Consider the following 24546-nt stretch of genomic DNA (forward strand, 5'->3'; position numbering starts at 1 on the left):
GCTCGGCCGGCGGCGCCCGCACAAAGAGCGGAGCAGGCGGCGGCCCGGCCGAGCCGCAGAAAGTAGTCCCGACCACGCCGGGCCGAGGTTGTTCGACGTCGCTTCACGCCCTCCGCGGGGAGGGCCGCGGCGGCCGGCCCAGGAAAGAATCCCATAGGAATGCGCCGGCGGGAGGCCTCTGCCCCGGGGCTCGCCTCCGCTCGCCGCGCGGGCCTCCCGGGGTCTCCCAGCCGAGGCCGTGCGCGCGGCCCCCCGCTTCCTTTCGCGGCGGCCCGGGAGGCGGCGCCGAGGGAGGGCCCCGCCCGCGCGCAGGGAGACCTTCGCGGCGACCCGTGGCGGCGGCGGCCCGCGGTATCCCTGCGCCGCGGCGTGAGAGGAAGAGGCTGAATGAGGCGCTGCGCGGGGGAAGCGGGGCGCCGGGGGAGGAGGCGGCGGGATGGAAGCAGACGCTGGCGTCGCGCGAGCCCCCGGCAGAGCGGCGCGGTAGAGAGGGCGGCGGCGGCGGCGGCGGCGGCGCGCGCGGAGCCCTGACGTGCCCCTTTCTTTCTTCTCTCTCTGGAAAGCTGGGAAGCATGAGCGTGCAGACCTGCCGCCGCGGCGGCCGCCCCGGCTCCTCGCCTCCCCCCCTTCTGGCCGCCCCTCGCCGGTGAGAGAAGAGAACGCGAGAAGGGAAGATGGGGGCCGTCCTGAGGAGCCTCCTGGCCTGCAGTTTCTGTGCGCTCCTGAGAGGTGGGAAGGGGGGTCGCCAAAGTTGGTGGGATTTGGGGGGGAGGTGGCCTTGTTTGGTGCGTGACTGGGGAGGGGGAGGGGGAGGGAGGGGGAGGGAGGGCGGAGAAGGGGAAGAGGAGCCCGGAGAGGCCTGGTCGTGGGGAAGGAGAGAGAAAGGGGCCCGGGAGCAGGGGCTGTGCGCTCCGCCGGGCCACAACGCGCACCCCTGCCCGGGGTTCCGGACCTTCCCCGGGCGAGCCCCGGCCCCGATCCGGCTGCGTGTCCGGGGGAACCCGTGCAGCCGCGTCCTGTCGCGGTGACTGAGGGTCTCTTTCTGCCCGGAGTCACCCGGGAGGAGGGTCTTTGTACGTGTTTTGGCTTTTAAAATGTTTGAGATGCTTTAAATGTCGGCCTCCTCTCCTGAAGCCCCCACCTTCTCCGTGTCTCTTAGGTGAACTTTTAGAGCCTCTTTACTATATATGTATATATATATAAATAAAAAAAATATATATAAATATAAAATATATATATATATATATTTTCTTTTCTCGGGCCTTGCTACTACGAATGATTGGCTTCCGTTGGGGGATATAATGATCCTGGGTGAGAGCGCAGTTGGAAAGTGACTCCGAGGTGGTGAGGTCGAGCTGAAACGCATTGGGATTCTTCTCAGCTTCGGCCCATAATAAAATAGAAACGTTGCCCTTATAACCCCTGGTCGTCAGGACTCGCCCCTATTTTCGGAGCATGCAAGTGTACAGTTGGCACTAAGTAGGAAAGTCATACTGGTGTGAAGAGGAGCCTGTCCTGGAACCGAAGTTATTATCATTTGCTGCGCTCCCCTGGGGACTGCTTGCACTTTGGTAAATAACAGGGGCTATTTTATTCTAGATCATTTACTCGGAGGATCGCATCAATTAATTAGATGGCCCTGTGGTGTTTTTTTTTGTTTTGTTTTTTTTTTTTTGTTTTTTTAATTGGCCTGTAAAGCTGTCACGTACACTGTGACTTTTATTTTGTGACAGTTCACTAAAGTTTTTGATTGGCCCTCAAGATTTCAGCAGCTCTTCTCAAACTTATCAGTGTTGAAGTGGTGAGGAGTCTGGTGCTATTGAGCATTTACTAGCAGAGGAATTTAAGCACGGATCGATGCAGTGGCTGTGGCTTTGATTTTTTTAAAATTCTCACTTATGTTAGTGGTAAATTCTTTCCAGGCAGAAGATCTCTTGAATCTGTGGAGATTTTTAGGTTTTAATTTAACAAGCTAAACTTTTGCTAAGCTTCCAAAACTTGTTAAAGTTGACGGGGCACAATAGTAACTCATGACCTTGCACAAATGAGCCCAGTATGCCATTTTTGTGTGTGTATTTTTATTTTGGATGAATGTGATTGACTTTTTTTGTTGTTGAGGAGGAGGAGGAGTTTTTTTCTTTAGTACTCTTCTGCAGGATTATTACGTTTGCATGTTATATCTACTTAATTATGACTCACTGTAAGCATATCCCAAACTATTTTCGCATGTGACCCCCAGAAAGACAGTGCTCACTTAATTTTCTTGGCAGAGAATTAAATGCATTGTTATCTCTTTGTGAGGTTTAATAAGTGTGTTTATTTCATTATAGTATACTGTTGAAAGGGGATTTTGCTATAGCTGTGAGAAACATATTTTACATAAGAATATGTACTTTTTTTTAAGGCAGTAAGTTAGTAGAATTAAATGAGAGTCCACTGATTGGTTAAAGTCTTGGGGAAATCTAAACCCATAACTTGGGATACTTCTGGTTGCCTGGTTTTATTTCTTGGAAGATGAGAGTGTGATGTAAATTCCATTTGTTTATTTTAACACCAAGTTTGAGCCTAGAGTTGGGTTTGTTCCTTCATGGTTTAGAGAAGTTGCACTTGAAGCATTAATTTTTAGTATGATGTTATGTAACAGACCTAAAAGAGTTAATAGTTTAAACTGCCTCATTTCTAATAGCAAAGTTTCCTCTCATTTTAAATGTAGCATACTCATGGTATCAGGTGGTCTTTGAATTGAACAGTACTTGACTATGGGTGCATATTATTTGAACTAAAATGGTCTTTTGATGTGAAAGATTATTATTCATATTTTAGATTCTTTTCATTCCTAGATAATGTCATTCTCTGTTATAAAAGTGGCATTAGTTAACCTTGGACTCTAAGGAGAACAATGTGATTAATTTGTTGCCTCAAGATAATTTTTTTTTTTTTTTTTTGGACAGAGGAGTTAACATTGAAAAGTTAACATTGGGATGATGGGATGATGAGAATTTGGGAGACCTTTTGTTAAATCATTATCTGAAGGCCAGGGAATAATGCTATTATCATCTGCATCCCTATCCTTACCATGGGAGGGCAAAGTGTAATGGAAAGATTTGGGGATTTTGACACTTAAATCTTGGGTTCAAAGTCTATGCTTCTCTACTTAATAACTTTTGTGATTCTGGGTCTAGTCAATTTCTCTGGGCCTCATTTTCTTGTAAAATGTAGGTAGTAGTACTGATCTGATTTGCATGTTTAACAGGCATTTTAAATGAAATGATGAGTATCAGTGATTTGCTAATGTTATTTTCGTTATTTTTTATTGTGGACATACCCTCAAATGCTAGGAATTTGAGATTTAACTTGTATAAGATGTATGGATTCTTACAGAAGAGATCTTGATCATTCTGGTCTAACTGCTTCTTTTGCAAGTGGGATACTCAGGTTCAGAGAGATTATAATTTGATCAAGCTCCTACAGCTAATTAATGGTAGAGGGATAGTAGGGATTTATTGATAGTGATTTCTTGTTCATTTTTTTAGCAAGTATGTTTGGAATACCTAGTGTGTATCGGGCTCTGGTGTAGTGGTGAGTGAAATAGACATGTCCCTGTTCTAACGACCTTACAATCTGGGTTTCCCTCCTTACTATTTTCTTAGTTCCATACAGGTACTGATTACAAAAGATTATATCTCTGATTTTCTAGAGGAAATATTATCAGAATATAAGTTTTGGAATACCATGTGTGTATAATCTGCAAATACTTCATCTCAGGTTGAGGTTTTGTTGTTTCATAAACATTTTTTGCTACTTAGTTTTTAAAAAAAGTATTATTAGTTTTGATGGGATGGGGGAAAATACTGTACAAGCAAGCCAGTAGTGTTTTCTGTGTTGTCTTTTGTAGAAGTGGTCCTTGGAAAAGCTTTTTCTTTAGTATCAAATATAACAGGTTTTCGAGGAGGTAGAAAGAATTTTGGAGTGGGAATCAGGAGACTTAGGTTCTGATTCTAACTTTGTCATTAGCTAGCTGTGTTGTGACCTGGATAAGTCACTTAAAAACTCTGTACATCTTATTTTCATGAAGATAATGAATCCTCCTTTAGGAGATGCATAATTCATATTAATATGTTAAGGGCTCTGAGAGAATGTAGAAAAGACCAATTTTAATTTTGATTAACCCACTATTTCCCAAACTTTAATATTTTTTCCATAAATTCTTTTAACATTCTACTGAACCTTTGATCCAAGCAACACACTTGGAGAGAGCTGGACTGGATGACCCTTTGAGCATTAGGTTGATTAGTGTGATTGAGATTTGGTAATTTTGTATAGTTGAATTTGATACTTTCCTTCCTACCTATTTGGCTTTAGGTTTCCTTATCTGGCTAGGGAATAATTTCATTGGTTATGAGTAAAATTTCTATGAGTAAAATTTCAGCTCCTTGTTATCATGAAGCCTAACAGTGATTTCCCATGGTTTGGTTTTTCAGAGACTTTTTTGTTTTGCTTTAATTGGAGGTTTTTCCATTTGCTGAACTGAAGTATTCTTTCTATACAATTATACATGCTTTGGCTATCAGAAAGAACTATCTTTTTTTGAATATCAAAGAAGATTGTGTGGAGAGTATATAAATGGAAAATATTTTATGTAAGTTTATAATTTGAACATACCTGAAAAACAACACAGTAACCTGTTTAGGTCTTTGGTAAATATTCTTGAAAAAATTCAGTTTCATCATGGAAATTTTATTGCAAGTTTATATTCAGAGAAGGTTATAAAGTGGGGCACTACAGCAGGAAGGTACGACTTTGTTGGTAAACCAAATTCAGATCTTCTACTACTCTATGTACCCTTGGACAAGTTACTTAGCTTTAGTGTCCTCTTTTGTTATATGGGGATAATACCTTACAAGATTTCTGTGAGAACTGATGGGATAATTGCAGTGGGAGAGTATAGTGCAGAGACAGTAGTAGACTTTAAATAAAAGGTTCCTAATATTAAGATGGCTAAATTAAAAGAAGTATTAATGTTCAGGAAAGACTAGTAAAACATTTAAGTGTCAGGCTCTGTTTTAGGGAGTCCATAGTTTGAGGCCAGTGGTTTTTGAACTTTTTTGACTCTTCTGCAACCAAAGCTCCATGAAATACTTTTACTTCTGATGTTTTCTTTTTTTTTTTAAGTTTTAATTTTTTTTTAAGTAATCTTTACCCCTAGTGTGAGGCTCAAACTCATGAACCCAAGATTGAAGAGTTGCATGCTCTATCCTCTGAGCCACTAGGCACCCCACTTCTGATATTTTTTATTTTATATAACTAAAATGGCCATTGTATTAAATTTATTTTACATTCTAAAGGATTGCAGCTTTATCACTGTTTTAAGCGAGTATACTAATTAAACTAGAGGATAAATAGTGCAGTTGATTGTGATAGTTATTTAAGAGTTAAGTGTGGGCAAAATAATTTTATCAAAACATTGTTTAATTGAGAAAATTTTTTATTATTTCATTACAGCAGTTAAAACTGTTCATTTGAGGGGCATCTGGGTGGCTTAGTTGGTTAAGAATCTGCCTTCGCTTGTACTTGTGGGATTGAGCCCTGTGTCCTGGTGTCAGGCTCTCTGCTCATCAGGAAGTCTGCTTCTCTCTCTCCCTCTCCCTCTCTGCTCAAGCCTGAGCATGTGCTAGCTTGCATATTTTCTCTCTCTCTCTCTCTCTCTCTCTCTCTCGCATGTGCCCACCCTCTCTAAAATAAAATCTTTTTAAAAAAGGAAATTATAAAGTTATTCAATGGATAGACTTCTCCCTGTAGCATGAGTGAATGCTACTGAGTTCCTGCATTGCATGTTTAACTCTTTGTATGAGTTTTTAATGTATGTTCTGTAAAATGAGCCTCACCTTAACGAACACTGCTCCATGTGAATAACTTTGAATTTAGACCAGAAAACCTAAGAATGGGATATGTGCCCATGAAATTATTAATTTAAAATGTAATTCATCATAAATACAAGGAAAATAGTGTTTCTTGATATTATTAACACATGCTTTGTTTCTCAAACTTGTGTTATTTGTGGTAGTGACTATCCTCAGAAAAGGTTCAAGACATTCAGAAGTGAAACAGAATATTAAAATGTGCCTGGTTTGGCTCTATTTGGTGAAAATTACTGGTACAATGCTGTGATCCTCTTAGCTAATTTTTGTTTCTGTGATACCTTGCTTGGAAGGGCTAGGAGATTGAGGATGCAAAGTGAAATCATATTTTTAGGCAAAAAAATTTATTAAGTTATAAATTAACATTATGCCTAAAGTTATTACCTTCTCAGTAAAAATAAAAATGATTTTTAGTAATCATATTTTTCAAGAAAATGGTCATTCAGATATTAGAAAACTGTACCTTTATCAAATTATGTATGTTTGGCCAGGCCTTGATCAGTCATCACTTTATCACTCCTACACCAAAATCACATCAAGTACAGGATATAGGAGTCTTTCTCATTGTTGGCCAGCTTTATTGGGAGGTGTAATTTAAGTATATCCATGTATCCTATTTAAAGATTGTGTATTTTGCAAGTCCGAGAAAGCTACGTCTGAATTTCATTAACATGAACTCTTAGCTACACGTTATATGGTCTTTATTTGTTAAATTTCTTGATTTATGCCAGTGAAGACAACAGCTCTTTGTTAGAAATAAAGTGTTTAAAGAATAGATTTTTTTCCCTTCATATACCACCATGTACCAGAGCTTTTCGTGTATTAAGTATTCTAAATTTTACATTTAAAGCAATATAAAAAGATGAATTTTTATGACATTTATACAATCTGTGTGGAGCTTCATTTTGTGTTTTGACTCAAATTATTTATTAGACATGGTATAAATTTGTAATTTCTATAATTTTTTTAGAACAGATTAGATAGAGAAAACTAATGAGAAATCTGTGTTTATATCTGAGACTGAATTTGAAATGTGGATGTTGTAATGTGTTTTCTGGTTTTAGTATGTAACTATTGCATTGGTAATCATGCTCAAGTACTTTTTTTAACCCCCCCCTTTTTTTTTTTAAAGATATAATTTGGGGCACCTGGGTGGCTCAGTCTGTTAAGCATCTGCCTTCAGCTCAGGTCATGATCCAAGGGCCCTTGGATCCAGTCCCATATCAGGTTCCCTGCTCAGCGGGGATCCTGCTTCTCTCTCTCTCTCTCTCTCTCTCTCTCTCTCTCTCTGCCTGCCACTGCTCCTGCTTATGCGTGCTCTGTCAAATAAAGAAATAAAATCCTTAAAAAAAGATGTAATTCACATACCATAAAGTTTTCCGTTTTAAAGTGTTCAGTTCAGTGGTTTTTAGTATATTCACAGGGTTGTGCAGCTATCACCATTGTCTAATTCCAGAACATTTTCATCACCCCAAAGAGAAACCCCATACCCCTTAGCAGTCACTTTTCATTTCCTTTCCCTCAGCCTTTGGTAATGACTAATCTACTTTTCTGTCTGTATGGATTTGCCTACTCTAAACATGTCATATAAATGGAATCATACAGTATGTGATCTTTTGTGTATGGCTTTCACTTAGCATATATGTTTTCAATGTTCATAGCACATGTCAATACTTCCTTTTTATGGTTGAATAATATTCCATTGATGAAGTTCTTTCGTATGAGCATGGGTTTGATCATTGGGATCTTTATCTTGAAAAATTGTTTCTGAAATCTCTTTTTGAAGTTATAGTTCTTGTTTTTCTGCTGGAGAAGCACTCTTCACCAGCACCTCGTTTCTTACATAGAGCCCACAGTGAAACTTTTTTTTTTTTTTTTTTTTTTTTTTACCAAATTCATATTACATTAATAAAATAGAAGGGATTAGAAGTTACCTGGCCAAATTCTTCATTTTATAAAGTGGAAAAGTGAATGACTAACCTAAGGCTAGGTTGCTGGTACTCTGGACAGTAATTTCACATGCAGTGCTTTCTGTGTGTAACGAAGTTTACGTGGGACTACAGTTTTGGAAAAGATACCAGTCGTTTTTAGTAGAGGAAAATAAATATCAGTGTAATTTGGAGTTTGCAAATAGGTGATTTGTCATAATACTGAAATAAAAACAAGTCTAGATTTAGGTAAAGAGAAACAATTTGAAATGATTATTAAAATAGGGAGAATGCTCTAATTGAAAGATCTGCAAGTGTCTCAAAATCAGACTCAAAAAAACTTTGACAGAGAAGACCAACTAAGCAGGGCCAGCAGGAACTTTGTATGGGTTGAGTCAAGAGGGTGGGGATAAGCAGATTACATGATCAGGATAGCTTAACTGGATTTGTTTTCCCACTGTGGTCAGCTGATGCTTGGAATGAGCTGTTAAGGGAGGAAGTTCTCCATCTACTTGCTTAAATTTAGGGCAAGCCAAAGTTTAGGGGCTTGTGGGAAAGGAGAAAAGCCTGACTAAAGTTTGGTCAAACCAGATCAGTGGATAACTAATAAACAGTCATGAGCACTTGGTCTGTCTCCCTGTTTAAGACAAGGTTTTTCACGATTAGGGGTAGGTTTTAGTCAGTTGAGGCTTATTGCTTTTTGCTATAACAAAAATAATATATAGACTGGGTGGCGTATAAACAAATTTATTTCTCACAGTTTTGGAGGCTGGAAGTCCAAGATCAAGGTGCCAGCATGGACAGTTTTGGTGAGGATCATCTCAGGATTGCAGACTGCTGATCTCTCTCTCTATCCTCACAGAGTAGATGGCAAGAGAGGAAAGAAGCTCTCAGTTTTTAAAAGTGTATTAATTCCACTCATGAGGACACCACCCTCATGCCTCCCCACCTTTTTTCCTACCCTTATAACTTCACTTAAGGAGGGCTGATTACTCCTCAAAGGCCTCACCTCCTAATACCTTCACATGGTGGGGAGTAGAGTTTCAATGTAAGAATTTTGGAGGACACAAACATTCAGTCCAGAACAGTAGAGTAAGAGTCATTGTGAAGTTAATCTCATTAGATTTGACCTGATTATTTATATAGGTATAGGCCTTGTGAGTTTGCCTTGCTGAATGTTTTTATAAGGAATCTTGGATTGGGGGCAGCCCAGGTGGCTCAGTGGTTTGGCGCTGCCTTTGGCCCAGGGTGTGATCCTGGAGACCCGGGATTGAGTTCCATGTCGGGCTTCCTGCATGGAGCCTGCTTCTCCCTCTGCCTGTGTCTCTGCCTTTCTCTCTCTCTGTGTCTCTCATGAACAAATAAATAAAATCTTAAAAAAAAAAAAAAAATCTTGGATTGGACTTGAAGAAAAAATTATTATTGAAGTGTAATTGACGTGCAACGTTATTAGTTTCAGGTGCACACTATAATGATTTGACAATTCTGTACATTACTCAGTGCTTATCACGGTAAATATAGTTAGGCTCTGTCATTGTACAGTGCTGCTACAATATTATTGGCTATATTCCCTGTGCTGTACTTATCACCATTGTGACTTATTTTATGAGTGAGAGTTTGTACTTCTTAATCCTCTTCATTTTTTGCCCCCCTCCCCTTCTCTTCGGCAACCACCATCTTGTTCTTTGTATTTATTTATTTATTTATTTTTTTAAATTTTTATTTATTTATGATAGTCACAGAGGGAGAGAGAGAGAGAGGCAGAGACACAGGCAGAGGGAGAAGCAGGCTCCATGCACCGGGAGCCCGACGTGGGATTCGATCCTGGGTCTCCAGGATCGCGCCCTAGGCCGAAGGCAGGCGCCAAACCGCTGCGCCACCTAGGGATCCCTTGTTCTTTGTATTTAATAGTCTGGTTTTACTTGTTTTGTTTTTTGATTCCACATACAAGTGAAATCATATGGTATGTGCTGTTTTCTGACTTATTTCATTTAGCATGATACCCTCTAGGTCCATCTATGTTGTCACAGATAGCAAGATTTGATTCTTTTTTGTGGTAGAGTAATAGTCCATTGTGTGTGTGGGTGTGTGTGTGTGTTGTGTGCATGCGTGTACACCACATGTTCATGCATTCATCTATTGATGGATACTTGGGTTGCTTCCATATTTTGGCTATTGTAAATTATGCTGCAACAAACATAAGGGAGCATATATCTTTTTGAATCAGTGTTTTAGTTTTCTTTGGGTAAATACTCAGGAGTGGAATTCACTGGATCATATGGTATTTCTAGTTTTAATTTTTTGAGGAAACTCCTTGCTGTTTTCCACAGTGGTTGTACCAATTTACATTCCCACAAATAGTGCATGATGTTCCCTCTTTTCTACATCCTCACCAACACTTGTTGTTCTGTGTCTTTTTAATACTAGTCATTTTGCCTGGTGCGAGGTGATATTTCATTGTGGTTTTGATTTGCATTTCTTTGATGATTAATGATGTTGAGCATTGTTTTGTGTGTCTCTTGGTCATCCCTGTGCCTTCTTTGGAAAAATGTCTCTTCAGGTCCCCTACTTATTTTTTAATCAGATTTTTTTTTTTTTTTTGGTATTGAATTGTGTAAGTTTGTTATGTATTTTGGATATTAATCCCTTATCAGATAATATGATTTGCAGATATCTTCTCCCATTCAGTAGGTTGCCTTTTTGTTTTGTTTTGGTTTCCTTTGGTGTGCAAAAGCTTTTTATTTTTGTGTAGTTCTAGGAGTTTAGTTTTGAATTTACCTTTTTTTTTTTTTTTTTTAAGATTTATTTATTTATTTGAGAGAGAGAGAGTGTGCCCCTCCCTCCTTGAGAGAAACCCAGACTGTGCACTGAGCAAGGAGCCTATGAGGGGCTCAGTCTCATAACCCTGAGATCATGACCTGAGCTAAAACCAAGAAAGAGTTGGATGCGTAACAGACTGCGCCTCCCATGTGCCCCTGGAGGGGCACTTTTAAAACCTCTTGAAGCCAAGCAAGCCAAGTCAAGAATTCAGAATCAGGTTTACTTGTACCTATAGATTCTGGTGAATTCTTGAGGTTCCCAAACATATCCTAGGGTTCCTGGGCCTTCCTGGAAGTGATCTTGCTTACTTCACCTGCAAGGCTGGGACCTCCAGGCCAGGTACCAGTCTAGTTTTCCTAAGAGAACTGTGAGCACTGTAGGAAGTCAGCTATTGCTCCTTAAAACTTTCTGGTCATCTTTGATTAAATGAGCACTGCTTTCAAATATGGCATTCCAATCAAAGCCTTGGTTACATAACCAGTGTTTCCAGCTAGAGGGACACACTCTTATTGAAGCTGTGCAGATAACTATATTGTGTGAAAATAAGAATACACAGTAAAAGTTTTTGAATTAAGCAGGAGTAAGAAAAAATGTTTTATTTCTGGTTACAAAGCATAGTCTGCTTAAATCATTATTAAGTTATAGATAAAAGAGTTCTTTGTGTCTAGAAAATGGGACATTATAAAGTATAGGCAATACCTTAAAACTTGTAATCATCCTTCATTAGTTTATTCTGTCCTGCTATTTCTTGTTCTGGTAGATCTTGGGTTAGTAGCCTTATGAATCTGTTTTTCCACTAGCTTTTTGAAAATCCTGACTTAGTCCGCTGTCTAGTCTCAAAGTTATTTAGGTGATGCTATTGGAGGTATCAGACTGTATCTGATACAGTCCTTTTCTCATTACTCCTTTTTTTTTGTTGAAGATGAGCACTTTAACTATAGCTGATTTGCAAGCACTTTCAGGGAAGCAAAGGGCTTAAAATGGTGGTGATTAACTTACTCCTGACAATTTTAATTAACTAATTAATTTTTAAATTAAGTAATCTCTCTGCCCACTGTAAGGCTCAAACTCATGACTCAGAGATCAAGAGTCACATGCTCTATCGACTGAGCCAGGCAGGTGTCCCACTACTGATAATTTTAAAAGTGAAAGATTTGATGAGAATTTGTTATAAAACATGCAAGTGATGAGGAAATTTGGTGGTTTTGTGGCATGCAAACCAAAGTCAGGTCAATCTAAAAAATTTTAGACAAAATATCTGTAAGTATAATAATTAACCTTATTTTAAAGAAGAGTGGATATTACATTTAATTTATGTGTATAAGTGGATATGATCTTTGCAGAGAACAAAAACATAAAATACATAATAATCTTGAGTCATATCATGTATATAGTTAGAGCACATCAAGAATATATGAAGATTAGGAAGGGGTGGTGGTAGGGTGGCATGGGAAGGGAGCCAAAAACAACAACAAAATGAATACATCAAGATTATTACGTAAAAATTTTTAGTAAGTTTGGAGTAAGTCCTAAACATTTGTAAAATAAAATTCCTTAAGTGATGTGAATTCTGTTTGAGAAACATTGGCCTAATAGAATATAGTGTATTCAGATTTATTTTATATGACCCAAGTCAACATAAAAAATATATAATTGAAATTATTGATGATACAATATTATTTAATATTAGGCAAAGCAGCACCAGGACTCCTGATAAATAAAAACATATTATGGACAATGAGAGTATTGATAAATTTCTAGACTTCATATAACTTCGGAAATGATGATAACATTTTACTCATGTGGATTTAACCTGGAGGGAAGGATCACTTCTGATTTTGAACGGTGCTTCCGATGCAAATCATAACATTGATCATATGAACCTAATTATTATGTTTTTTAAAAAAGATTTTGATAAATTATTAGAGATAGAGAGCACAAGTGAGGGGAGACAGAGAGGGAGAAGCAAACTCCCTACTGAGCAGGGAGCCTGACACATAGCTCAATCCCAGGACCCTGGGATCATGACCAGAGCCAAAGGCAACCATTTAACTGACTAGGCCTCCCAGGCACCCCCCTAAATATTTTTAATACCTCTTTTTACAAGGTGAAAGAAGAAATTCTTTATAATTAATTCCCAGGGACCCTTCGGAAAATTTCAAAGATAGTCATGAGGCAAAATAATATCATTTAGGATTTGATTTTGAAAAAGCAGTATGTCAGAAGTCAGGAGATTTGGAGATGGAACATTGGATTAAATAGGACCATGGGAAATACTTGGCTACCTATTTTACCAAAGTGTCAAAAAATTTTATTTAAAGTAAACATAGAAAGGAACATGATGAACCATAGCTCTTTCAAAAGTGAGAACTTTGTTTTAATAATCAAGATAGGATTAAGTCAGCATCAAGCTCAGGAAATTCATAGGATACAGAATTTTTGCCTTCTAGTGAGATTACTCAGAAGGCAAAGAAAAACCATTTATTACCTTTATTTATTTATTTGAGATTTATTTTTTTAGAGAGAGGGAGAGAATCTCCAGCAGACTCCATGCAGAGCCCAATGCTGGGCTCTGTCTCACAATTCTGAGATTATGACCTGAGTAGAAACCAAGAGGTGGACACTTCGTCAACTCTGTGTCGCACAGATGCCCCTTATAACCTCTTTCTTAAGAGCAGACCAAAGACTCAAGAAAATTTTGTCATTTTAATATAAGATCAAATTTTCATTTTGTGTGAGTAACTGTATTTGATACTAAAGCACTTTTTGAGACTCTTACAAATAAATGTATCAGATCTTACCCAGCTTTGACCACACAAAAACATTTCTTTTCCATAAACTTTTTACCACATTTAATATCCATTCAGGTTTTGTCCTTCATCTTGCTCTTTCTATTCTGGAACAAGTAGTCATTTTGCTTTGAGACTATTTTCCTTTTCCTTAATAAAAACACATCCTGCATACCCTTATACAAAGTTGTTCTTTTCTGTCACTATTTCTCCTAGTAGGGTCTCATTTAAATATAAGATTTTGATTTATAAATTACTGCTGTTTTACAGAGAAAACAGAGTCACATAACTGAACTGTCATGCACGATCATTTTTCTGTAGACTGGCAGAGCTATGAATACACATCCTGCAACTTTTTATAGCCATACACTTCTCAATATGGCAAAAATGAATATGCCTATAAATAAACTCAAGTATCTATAGCTGCTTGGTACTATAAAAGTAAGAGGAAAAAACTGTATAAACTTGAACTGCTTATTTATTTTCTGTCTTAATTAGAAATGACTTCAGCGGGGGATCCCTGGGTGGCTCAGCGGTTTGGCGCCTGCCTTTGGCCCAGGGCACGATCCTGGAGTCCCGGATCGAGTCCTGCGTTGGGCTCCCGGCATGGAGCCTGCTTCTCCCTCTGCCTGTGTCTCTGCCTCTCTCTCTCTCTCTCTCTCTCTGTGTGTGTCTATCATAAATAAATAAATAAATCTTTAAAAAAAAAAAAAAAAAGAAATGACTTCGGTATTTAATAAATATCCGTGCATTAAGTCATCATAGTTCTTAGGTTTTTTTTTTTTTTTTTTTTAGATTTTATTTATTTGAGAGAGCGCACAGAAGAGTAGAGGGGAGGGACAGAGGGAGAAGGAGAGGAATAGCAGGCTCCCCTCTGAGCAAAGGAGCCTGACATGGGCCTCAATCCCAGGACACTAGGATCATGACCTGAGTTGAAAGCAGACTTAACTGATTGAGCCACCTAGGCACCCTAGTTCTTTCTTTTATATTTAAGATTTTATTTTATTCATTCAGAGGAGAGAGAGAGAGAGAGAGAGAGTGAGTGAGTCAGAGACACAGGTAGAGGGAGAAGCAGGCTCCACGCAGGGAGCCTGATGCAGGACTTGACCCCAGAACCCTGGCATCAAGACCTGAGCCAAAGGTGGATGCTCAGTCACAGAACCACCCAGGCGTTCCAGGCACCTCAGTTCTTAGGTTTTAAGTAACTAAAAGATTTTGGAAACTATCTTCAAGTTGACTTATTACAAAACATAGTTACTACTGAAATAATATTTGTCAGAACAGTGATTCAACTTGGCTAAATGCAAATGTAGATATGATGCTAGTTTATTCTGTCAGTAAACCTGTAAAAGTTTAGGAAGAACATAGCCAGGTTTAATAAAAATGTATGCTTATCTTAATTTCATGTTGATAACTCAGAAAACATAGCAGTTTTTATTAAACCAATAATATTGAACTAATCTCATTTGCAGAAGATTTACTTAAATGTTTGTTACCTTGGATTCTTAAAGTACTTGGTTTGGTTTCTATAAAAATACTTTTGAAAGTAGTTTAATTTCCTTAATTTCTGAAAGTCTTAGGAATATTCAATTTATATGAACAATTATTTACTTTCAAGCCAGTTAGAATAGAACTCCTTTAAAGGATTTTATTTTTTTTTTTTATTTTTTATTTTTTTCCTTTAAAGGATTTTATAATCTAAAATTTAATTGGTAATACCATCTGGAGGAAGGAAAATATTTTATATACATATAACACATTACATTAAAAACATACAGTATTGTAATAGCATTCTTAGTGACAGATGTAACTACATGTATGCTGAGCATAGCATAATGAATAAACTTTGGAATTGTGTTGTACATCTGAAACTAATGTGGCATTGTGTGTCAGCTATACTTCAGTTTGCTTACTCTGCATAAATAAAAGTTTTTAAAAAAAAATAATTATGAAGGATTCACTGAAAACTACTATTGCCCACTAAACTTATTTTAGGTTTGATATGATACAGATTACACAAGAAGTGGCTGAGAGCCTTACATACCCAGACATGGGAAATATGGGTTGATGGTTGGAGTTCATCTTTGGAGTCACACCTGGGATTGATTTTTTTTTTTCCCCACTGCATCATAAACTTAATAATTGGATGGTCTTGAGTTAGGTAATTAACATCTCTGAGTCTTGATTTCTTCATCTGTAAAATTGATATAATGATACCTCCCAGGGTTGTTGTAAAAATTAAATGAGAAACTATATATAAAGCAGTAAGCATGCTGCAGTCATTGTCATTATATGTATAACTGTCTTGTATTCCATTGGCCTTTTTGGCATCATTGTAGAAGAGTAGAATTGTGGTTATGGGAAAGCATATGGGTAAGTGTCAGAATGAGCAGGTTTTTGTAAGAAAATATGGAACCCATAAGAAATCTAGGTTCCTCACTGATTGGCTTTGTGACCATGGATAGGTCACTGCTTTGTGTCTTTGTTTTCTTAATTACCAGCAAAGTAGGGACACCTGACCCAAAACCCTCACAGGAAAATCATGGACACCAAATGGAATCATGCATGTTATTAAAAATACAAAGTATTATATGCAAATATGGTGGCTTTTTTGTTTTTGTTATGAAGATTAAGTATTAGAGAAGTTTTGGTTAGTGTGTCTCCCTATTGGGGGTCCATCAATTGGCTGCTTGAACGCTATTGCTCACATTTTCATTAATATTGGTTATTAGCTTGGCCATTTGATGATAACATTTATTTTAAGTGCCCTGTGTGAAGGACCTGGTGACCTACTTTACCCCTCTATAGACCTCCAGTACTGGGGAACACGGCTTTAGCCCCAGCACGGGGATCCCTGGGTGGCGCATCGGTTTGGCGCCTGCCTTTGGCCCAGGGTGTGGTCCTGGAGACCCCGAATCGAATCCCATGTCGGGCTCCCGGTGCATGGAGCCTGCTTCTCTCTCTGCCTGTGTCTCTGCCTCCCTCCCTCTCTCTCTCTCTCTCTCTATCATAAATAAAAAAAAATTAAAAAATAAGAATTAAAAAAAAAAGAGAAAAAAGAAGAAGCCCCAGCACTGTCCCATCTAAATGTAGGACTTTGGGGAGGTCAGTTGACCTCTCTAGGTATCTGTGCTCATTTCTACAGTGAGGAACTGAGAGTATTCTCTCTCTAAGCAATTCATTGACCATCCTGTCACCCATGTACCCTGGTTTAAGCGATCATTCTTTTGCCTGGAGTGCTGCAAGTCCTAATTGATTTGTCTAATTTTACTGCCTTGCCAGCTTCTTTCTCCACATCTATTTCACATCACCGATCAATCTTTTTCAAGTAGTTATCTTCAGTACCTTTCTCTGTAGCTCTTGAGCTAAAGACAAGCCCCTTCCTTAGGCCTCCAGGCCTGTCCTGGTCTGTCCTGCTTGCCTCTTCACCTAAAATCAACAATAGATATAAAAACATGCAAACAGACACAAATAAGTAGAGAGCCTATAGCTTCAGTTTGAAAGTTTCAACCTGCTGGCGGTTTATGTAAAAACTCATTCCTCCTTTATATTTTTACCATGATTGTGTTTCTGGTAGATGAGGCAAATTGAGGTTACCTGCTCAGTCAGTCTGAGGACTGAAGTGTCTCCACCAGTATTTGTGGAGATCTTTAAGATTTTCTTTGTCTTGGGATCCCTGGGTGGCGCAGCGGTTTGGCCCCTGCCTTTGGCCCAGGGCGCGATCCTGGAGACCCAGGATGGAATCCCACATCAGGCTCCCGGTGCATGGAGCCTGCTTCTCCCTCTGCCTGTGTCTCTGCCTCTCTCTCTCTCTCTCTCTCTCTCTGACTATCATAAATAAATAAAAATTAAAAAAAAAAAGATTTTCTTTGTCCTGATGTGTAATTTTATGGGGGCTGTGTGCTAAATTTTGGGTGAGGGACTCAAGACCAAGGGCGTCTGGGTGTCTCCAGAGCTCATCTGAATGGATAAAAGATCCAGCCTACTTCCAGGTTTTTGTTTGTTTGTTTTAAGAGAGCATGTGCATGCATGTGAGTGTCGGTGAGGAGGAGCAGAAGGAGAGGGAGAGAGAATCTTTTTTGTTTTGTTTTTTAAATTTATTATTTATTATTTATTTTATTTTAAAGTTTTTAAAAATTTTTTTTTAAATTTATGATAGTCACAGATTATGATAGTCACAGAGAGAGAGAGAGAGAGAGAGAGAGGCAGAGACACAGGCAGAGGGAGAAGCAGGCTCCATGCACCGGGAGCCCGATGTGGGATTCCATCCCGGGTCTCCAGGATCGCGCCCTGGGCCAAAGGCAGGCACCAAACTGCTGAGCCACCCAGGGATCCCCTATTTATTTATTTTATTGGAGTTCAGTTTGCCAACTTATAGCATATCACCCAGTGCTCAAGTGCCCGCCTCAGTGCCAGTCACCCAGTCACCCCAGCTCCCGCCCACCTCCTTTTCCACTACCCCTTGTTTGTTTCCCAGAGTTAGGAGTAGGGAGAGAGAATCTTAAGCTCCATGCTGGGCATGGAGCCCATCACATGGGTCAGTCTCATGACCCTGGAATCACGACCTGAGCTGAAATCAAGAGTTGGACACTTAACTGACTGAGCCATCCAGGTACCTCTCCAATTCATTTTTTTTTTTTTTTAAAGATTTTATTTATTCATGAGAGACAGAGAGAGAGGGAGGCAGAGGGAGAGGCAGGCTCCATGCAGGGAGCCTGATGCGGAACTCGATCCCCGAACTCCAAGATCACACATCAGCCGAAGGCAGATGCTCAACCGCTGAGCCACCCAGGTGTCCCCAATTCGTATTTTTAATAAGGTCCCTGACAGCTCCTTGTGTCTCTAGTAGGGAAAAGGAAGCTTTAAATCTCAGGTGACTACAGGGAGTTAAGGGCTTGGAGTGGGAAGGGAAAGGGCTGGTGGGTAGATAGAGGGTTGGAGGAGATTGGGGTATTAAAGGAGGATGGATAAAGGATTCAAGGTAGCTGACAGGAAGGTTGAGGGAAGTAAAAAAGGACAAAGGAAGAGTAGAGGGTGATAGGAAAGGAGAGGTTTTAGCTGAGCCAATTTGGGGAGACTCCAAATTTTGTAAGGAGGACATTGAAGTTCTTAATTATCTCTAAGTTTTGCCATTTTTGAAGATACTGAGCTGAATCTGTGCTGTAAGGGTGAAGCATGAAGTCAGTGGGAGAAGAGGGAGAATTTTCAACAGGATGAGTGTTATGTGATTAAATCATTAAATCAGAAATAAGAATTCAAAGGACCTGAGAAAGAGTATAAGTGTACCTTGCAGATACTGCAGCTTTGCTTCCAGGACATGGTAATTAAGTGAATATTGCAACACAGTGGGTCAAATGAATTTTTTAGTTTCCCAATTTCTTTTAAAATTGAAAGCATTTCTCTCAAACCCTGCTGCTACTATATCAACTAGGTTGATGTAATAATCTAAAACTTTTGTTGTCATTTCAAGAGTTTTTACAGCATCTTTACTAGAGTGGATTCCATCTCAATAAACCACTTTCTTTGCTCATCTGTAAGTAGCAGTTCCTCAGCTGTTGAGGTTTTATCATGAGATTGCAGCAATTCAGTCACTTCTTTAGGTTCCTCTTCTAATTCTCTTGTTTTTTTCTATTACATTTACAGTTATTTTCTCTGAAGTCTTGAACCCCTAAAAGTCATCCATAAAGTTTGAAATCCAAACTTGTAAATTTTGATATTTTGATCTCTTTCCATGATTCATGAATATTCTTAATGGCATCTAGAATGGTGAATCTTTTCTAGAAGGTTTTCAATTTACTTTGCTTCGATTCATCAGAAGAATCACTGTCTATGACAGCTTTAGCCTTCCAAAATATATAACTTAAACAGTAAGACTTGTAAGTTAAAACTACTCCTTGCTCCCTGGGCTGCAGAATGGATGCTGTGTTAGCAGGCATGAAAACACCATTAATCTTGTTGGACATTTCCATCAGACCTCTCGGGTGACCAGGTGCATTGTCCGTGAGCAGTAATATTTTGAAAGGCGTTTTTTCTGAGAATGGGTCTCAACAGTGGGCTTAAAACATTCCGTAAACCATGTTGTAAACAGATGTCTTGTCACCCAGGCTTTGCTGTCCATTTACAGAGCACGCAGGGTACATTTAGCATAATTCCTAAGCACCCTAGGATTTTCAGAATGGCGAATGACCATTGGTTTCATCTTAGAGTCACCAGCTGCATTAATTAGCCCTAACAAGTCAGTCTGTCCCTTGATGATGTGAAGCCCAAATTGACTTCTCTCCAGCTATTCTAGATGGCAACTTTTCCCAATAGAAGATTTTTGTTTACACTGAAAATGTGTTGTTTAGTGTAGCCACTTTCCTTAATTAGCTTAGCTAGATCTTCTGATCTTGCTTCTGCTTTTATATTAGTACTTGCTGCTTTACCTTGCACTTCTTTGTGTAAACCTCATGAACCAACCTTTTAGCTTCAAACTTTTCTGCAGCTTCCTTGTCTCTCTCAGCCTTCATAGAATTAAAGAGAGTTTAGGCCTTGCTCTGAATTAGGCTTTGGCTTAAGGGAATGTTATGGCTGGTTTGATCTATCTAGACCACTAAAACTTTTTCCATATCATCAGTAAGACTTGTGCTTTCTTAGTGTTTGTGTCTTCACAGGAGTAGCACTTTTAATTTCCTTCAAGAGCTTTCTCTTTGCATTCATAACTTGGCTAACTGGTGCAGGAGGCCTAGCTTTCAGCCTATCTCCGCTTTTGACATGCCGTCCTCACTAAGCTTAATCACTTCAAGCTCTTGATTTAAAGTGAGAGATATGTGACTCTTTTACTTGAACATTTAGAGACCGTTGTAGGGTTATTCATTGGCCTAACTTCAGTATTGTTGTGCCTCAGGGAAAATAGGGGCCTGAGTAGAGGGAGAGACACAAGGGAATGTCTAGTTGGTGGAGCAGTCAGAACATAGAAAACATGTATTGATTTTGTTTTATATGGGTGCAGTTTGTGGTGTCCTAAGACAACTATAATAGCACTGAAGATCACTGATCAAAGATTACTATTACGAATATAACAAGCATGAAAATGTTAGAAATATTGGGGGAATTACCATAATGTGAAATATATTTGTGAAGTGGACAAATACTGTTGGAAAAAATGGCACCAAATGGCGTGCTTGATGCAGGGTTACCACAGACCTTTAATTTGTAAAAAATGCAGTATTTGTGAGGTACAGTAAAGTGAAATGGCTGTATTCCCTTGTAATGAGCCAAGGAAATTCCCTCTGTAATCTCCACTGGAGGAGTCAAGGGAAGATATAAGAGGCCTCACAGAATAGCTGGGAATGTTCCTATTCAGGAGTTAGGATGTGATTCTCAAAGAAAAAATTTCTTTGCCAGAAAATATCATAGTACCATGTTGTAACAGACTAGATGACTGGAGCACTGGTTCAAGAGTTGAACTTAAGGAAAGAGATACATGAATCTCCGGACAGGAGAGGAATTTAAATATCATTATCAAGGTAGGGATGGTCTGAGTCCATAGGTGAAGTCCATTCCTCATCCAGGTCATGTCACCACCATGCAAATGTCAAAAATCCCTGCTAACGGGGCAGCCCCCGTGCGGCCAGGGGTGTGATCCTGGAGACCCGGGATCGAGTCCCACATCGGGCTCCCTGCACGGAACCTGCTTCTTCCTCTGCCTGTGTCTCTGTCTCTCTCTCTGTGTGTGTCTCTCATGAATAAATAAATAAAATCTAAAAAAAAAAAAAAATCCCTACTAAGGAGGGAGGTACTTTATTCAAAAAGTTTATTGTAATAAGTAGAATGCACTGATCACAAGATATGTAGGTTCTCAAAATCAAACACAAAAAGGCTTTTCTCTTAAAGCAAATAGTGCCAACAGGATCTTTGTGGGAGAGTGGAGTAGGATAAGCTGGTGGGGGTTAGGAGATGACATGACCATGGTAGTTTAACAGGAGGTGTTTTTTTCCTGTGGTCACCTTACGTTCAGAATGAAGATGTTCTGTGTTGTTTTGCTTAAGCTGAGAGCTAGCTAAAGCTTAGGGATCTTGTCTAAACTTTGAGTAAGTCCATAGGTAAGTACCAGGCATTTGTGAGCACTTGGCCAGTAATGAATGTAAAATCCTTTTGGGTTTATGACAAATGTATTGTTCGATCAGGTTCTAGAAAATTACTTTTAGGGCAGCCTGGGTGGCTCAGCGGTTTAGCACTGCCTTCAGCCCAAGACCTGATCCTGGAGACCTGGGATCGAGTCCCACAATAGGCTCCCTACAGGGAGCCTGCTTCTCCCTCTTCCTGTGTCTCTACATCTCTCTCTCTCTCTGTCTCTCATGAACAAATAAATTAAGTCTCAAGAAAAAAAAAAAAAAGAAAATTCCTTTTAGATGTTAGTAGATATTTTTATATTACTGTCAGATAGTGAAATCTTTCTAGGTATTGGGGATAAACTTAGTTATACTGCTTCTATTCCCAAGGGGCAGAGATTCTAGTTGAAATAGAAAATATATTTTTAAAAATGCTAATATCAAATAAATGGTAAAGACTGTAAGAGTTCAGAGAAGGAAAGCTGAGGCCATTGGAAAGATTCATGGAATAGATAAGATTTGAATCTGCCTTGAAGAACTTGCTTGTTGGGATAATGAGAGGGAAGTATGGAGTAGGTAGGAAAATGAATACACTGTGGTGATGTAGTGCTTCCAATCAACCTGTTAAAAAGCAGTGTGTATGATGATGCAGAGGCTATAAAAGTTAGGTAAAAGTCACCCGGTGGTGGCCTGAAGTATTCAGACTTTTTATTTTAGGCAAAGGAAATCAGAAAGCTTTTTGAGTTAGATAAAATAGAAGTATTAGAAGTGGAAAAGAGACAGAAGAGTGTTGAGATCACTTACCATTAAAGAAGTTTAGGGAGAAGATTATGAAGATCTAGAGTAGGATAGTGGTTCCGAGAATGGAAAAGAGGCAGATTTAAGGACATGCTAAAGAAGAATCATCAAGACAGTATTTGGCTGACTGGGGGAAAAGGGAGCTGTGAAACAGGGTTCCACCATGTACCAGTAAGATTAGGAAAATGGTACCATGGACTCTTGAAGAGATAGATATAGATATAGATATATAGATATAGATATTTATCTATATATTTCTTTTTGCGAGGTTGTGGGGGAGGTGATGAATATAATTTAATGGCTTGAAGAGATGGCCAAAAAGATTTATAGGTGCAGTACTGAAAGTTAGGCTGGAGATGATTATGATTTGAAAATTACCTGAATAGAGTCGCTTTATTGACCAGGTGAACTTGCACATTTTCTCTTCGACACTCTTGTATTTCTGAAACAAGAAAGAATCTTGAGGATACCCATATTTGAGAAATGGGAGGAAGATTTGAAACTAAAAGGCAGATGAGACATGACCAGAAAAATGGGAATAACTGTGTTGTATAAAAAGAGGATTCTACATAGGTAGGGATATGGTTAACATTGTTGAATGCCAAATACAAGTCAAGAATAAGGACTGAGAAAAGGCCATTAGATTTGGTTCTGAAGACTTGGAGAGAACAGGTTTAGTTGAGTGAGGGGTGGAAAGTTAGAGTCTAAGTTAGACTAAGGTGGTGGTATGAAGTGTATTCAATTGTAAGATTTGTATTGTAAGTGTATTCAGTTGTAAGATTTTGCGTTAGGAGAAATCCTCTTGGGGGTAGTAAGGTTAGGGTTATTAGAACAAAGTTTTTTGATAGAAGGATCTGGCAGGAGCCATTGCAGATACAAGAAATAGGGAATAATCCATAGAGCAAAGTTGGCAGAGAATTACGGAGACTGAATCAAAAGTATTGCTTTAACTATAAAAAAGGAGAAAGTAATTTATCATTTGAGACTGAGGACAAGGTATAGGAGGATGGGTGGGATACATAGAGATTTTTGAGAATTTTAAATTAAGATGTTAAGCAATTTTCTTGCTTCCTGTCTCATTGAGATTACTTTAGGATATGATCTGAGATGGAAGGATTCAAAGCATGGAATTTGTCTTCAGGGAAGCAGAAAAAGTTTAGAAGAGAAAGTTTGGTAGGAAGTTAAAGGAAAATGAGGATTCCTAAGCACCTATGCAGGTTCCACTGAAGGGGTATGTTGGCAGTTATTATGGTTATTTGGCTATTAGGAAGTTAGAAGGTGTAATCTCTTTGGAATCGAAGGTAATGTAGTGCATGGCATATATATGACAACTAGGGGCAAGTATGTGTGGATCCAGTGTGTTTCTTTCATGGACAAAAATAATATTACCAATCAAATTATATCTTTCAGCTATTCCACTTAATATATTGCTGAATAGATATTGGTTGTAATATTGTAGAAAGCATTCAAGTATCAGAAGGGTGATTAAGACGGGGAACTCTGGGATTTCCTTTTAATAGTTGGTTGGTTTACTTGGTGTTTGTTCTTTCTGTCTTTCTTTCTCTCTCTCCTTCCCCCTTTCCCCGCCTACATCCAACATTGGGCTCTAAACTCACAACACCGAGATCAAGAGTAACATGCTCTACTAACTGAACCAGCCAGGCACCTCTACAAATAGAATAATAGTTCCTTAGAAGTCTTAATTATAAATAGTACTGCTAAATTAAAAGAAGTTAACTTGTCTCTCCATCTCAACCCTCTTTCTTCACCCTTGTACCTAGAAGGCTTTTGAGGTCTTAAGCGATCAGAAAGGTTGCTTGGATTTTGTAGGCCAAACGTTCAATAGAAATATTAATGTTTGATTTGAAAGTCATAAACATACTTAACAGATTTAGCTAATACCTGACACCATATACAGATTTGGTACACAAACAATTTCCCAAGAATCATGCCATAAAGAAGGTGCTCAGTAAATAATAGATTGTTATCACTCTTGGATTTTAAATTATAAGTGCTCTCAGGTTATTGCTTAGCCCTGTGTAGTACTTAGCATTGTGCCCTTAACTAACAGAGGCCCTTTTCCTGATTTTTATAATTGGCTCAATATAAGATAGTGCAGTAGACACTGTGGGTACTAATAACTCATTGTGATGAAGGAAAGACTGAATTAATTAAAAGTGAATCTGTGAGGGAAATTTAT

At 38.9% G+C, this 24546-nt stretch overlaps 1 protein-coding gene and 1 long non-coding RNA gene across 3 annotated transcripts in view; one reads left to right on the forward strand and one right to left on the reverse strand.

Annotated features, from left to right (window-relative positions):
• The first annotated feature begins 363 nt into the window (after positions 1 to 363).
• The window catches only part of LRP6 (LDL receptor related protein 6), a 166714-nt gene continuing 142531 nt past the window's right edge, over positions 364 to 24546 (forward strand). The window contains exon 1 of one of the 2 annotated variants that reach the window (XM_077871039.1): positions 364 to 729. Coding sequence is in view for 1 of the 2 variants with exons in the window: in XM_077871038.1 (XP_077727164.1) it covers positions 675 to 729 (55 nt within the window). In the remaining variant the exon portion in view is untranslated. The remainder of the gene's footprint in view (positions 730 to 24546) is intronic. The other variant, XM_077871038.1, reaches the window with a different exon arrangement.
• The window catches only part of LOC144297217 (uncharacterized), a 41986-nt gene continuing 32675 nt past the window's right edge, over positions 15236 to 24546 (reverse strand). Inside the window, exons 2-4 of the long non-coding RNA XR_013364294.1 lie at positions 22725 to 22788; positions 16801 to 16884; positions 15236 to 15649 (exon numbers count right to left, since the gene is read on the reverse strand). This is a non-coding gene — a long non-coding RNA (uncharacterized LOC144297217). The remainder of the gene's footprint in view (positions 15650 to 16800; positions 16885 to 22724; positions 22789 to 24546) is intronic.

This window comes from Canis aureus, chromosome 25 (genome assembly GCF_053574225.1).
Source record: "Canis aureus isolate CA01 chromosome 25, VMU_Caureus_v.1.0, whole genome shotgun sequence".
In the NCBI taxonomy this organism is placed as follows: Eukaryota; Metazoa; Chordata; class Mammalia; order Carnivora; family Canidae; genus Canis; species Canis aureus.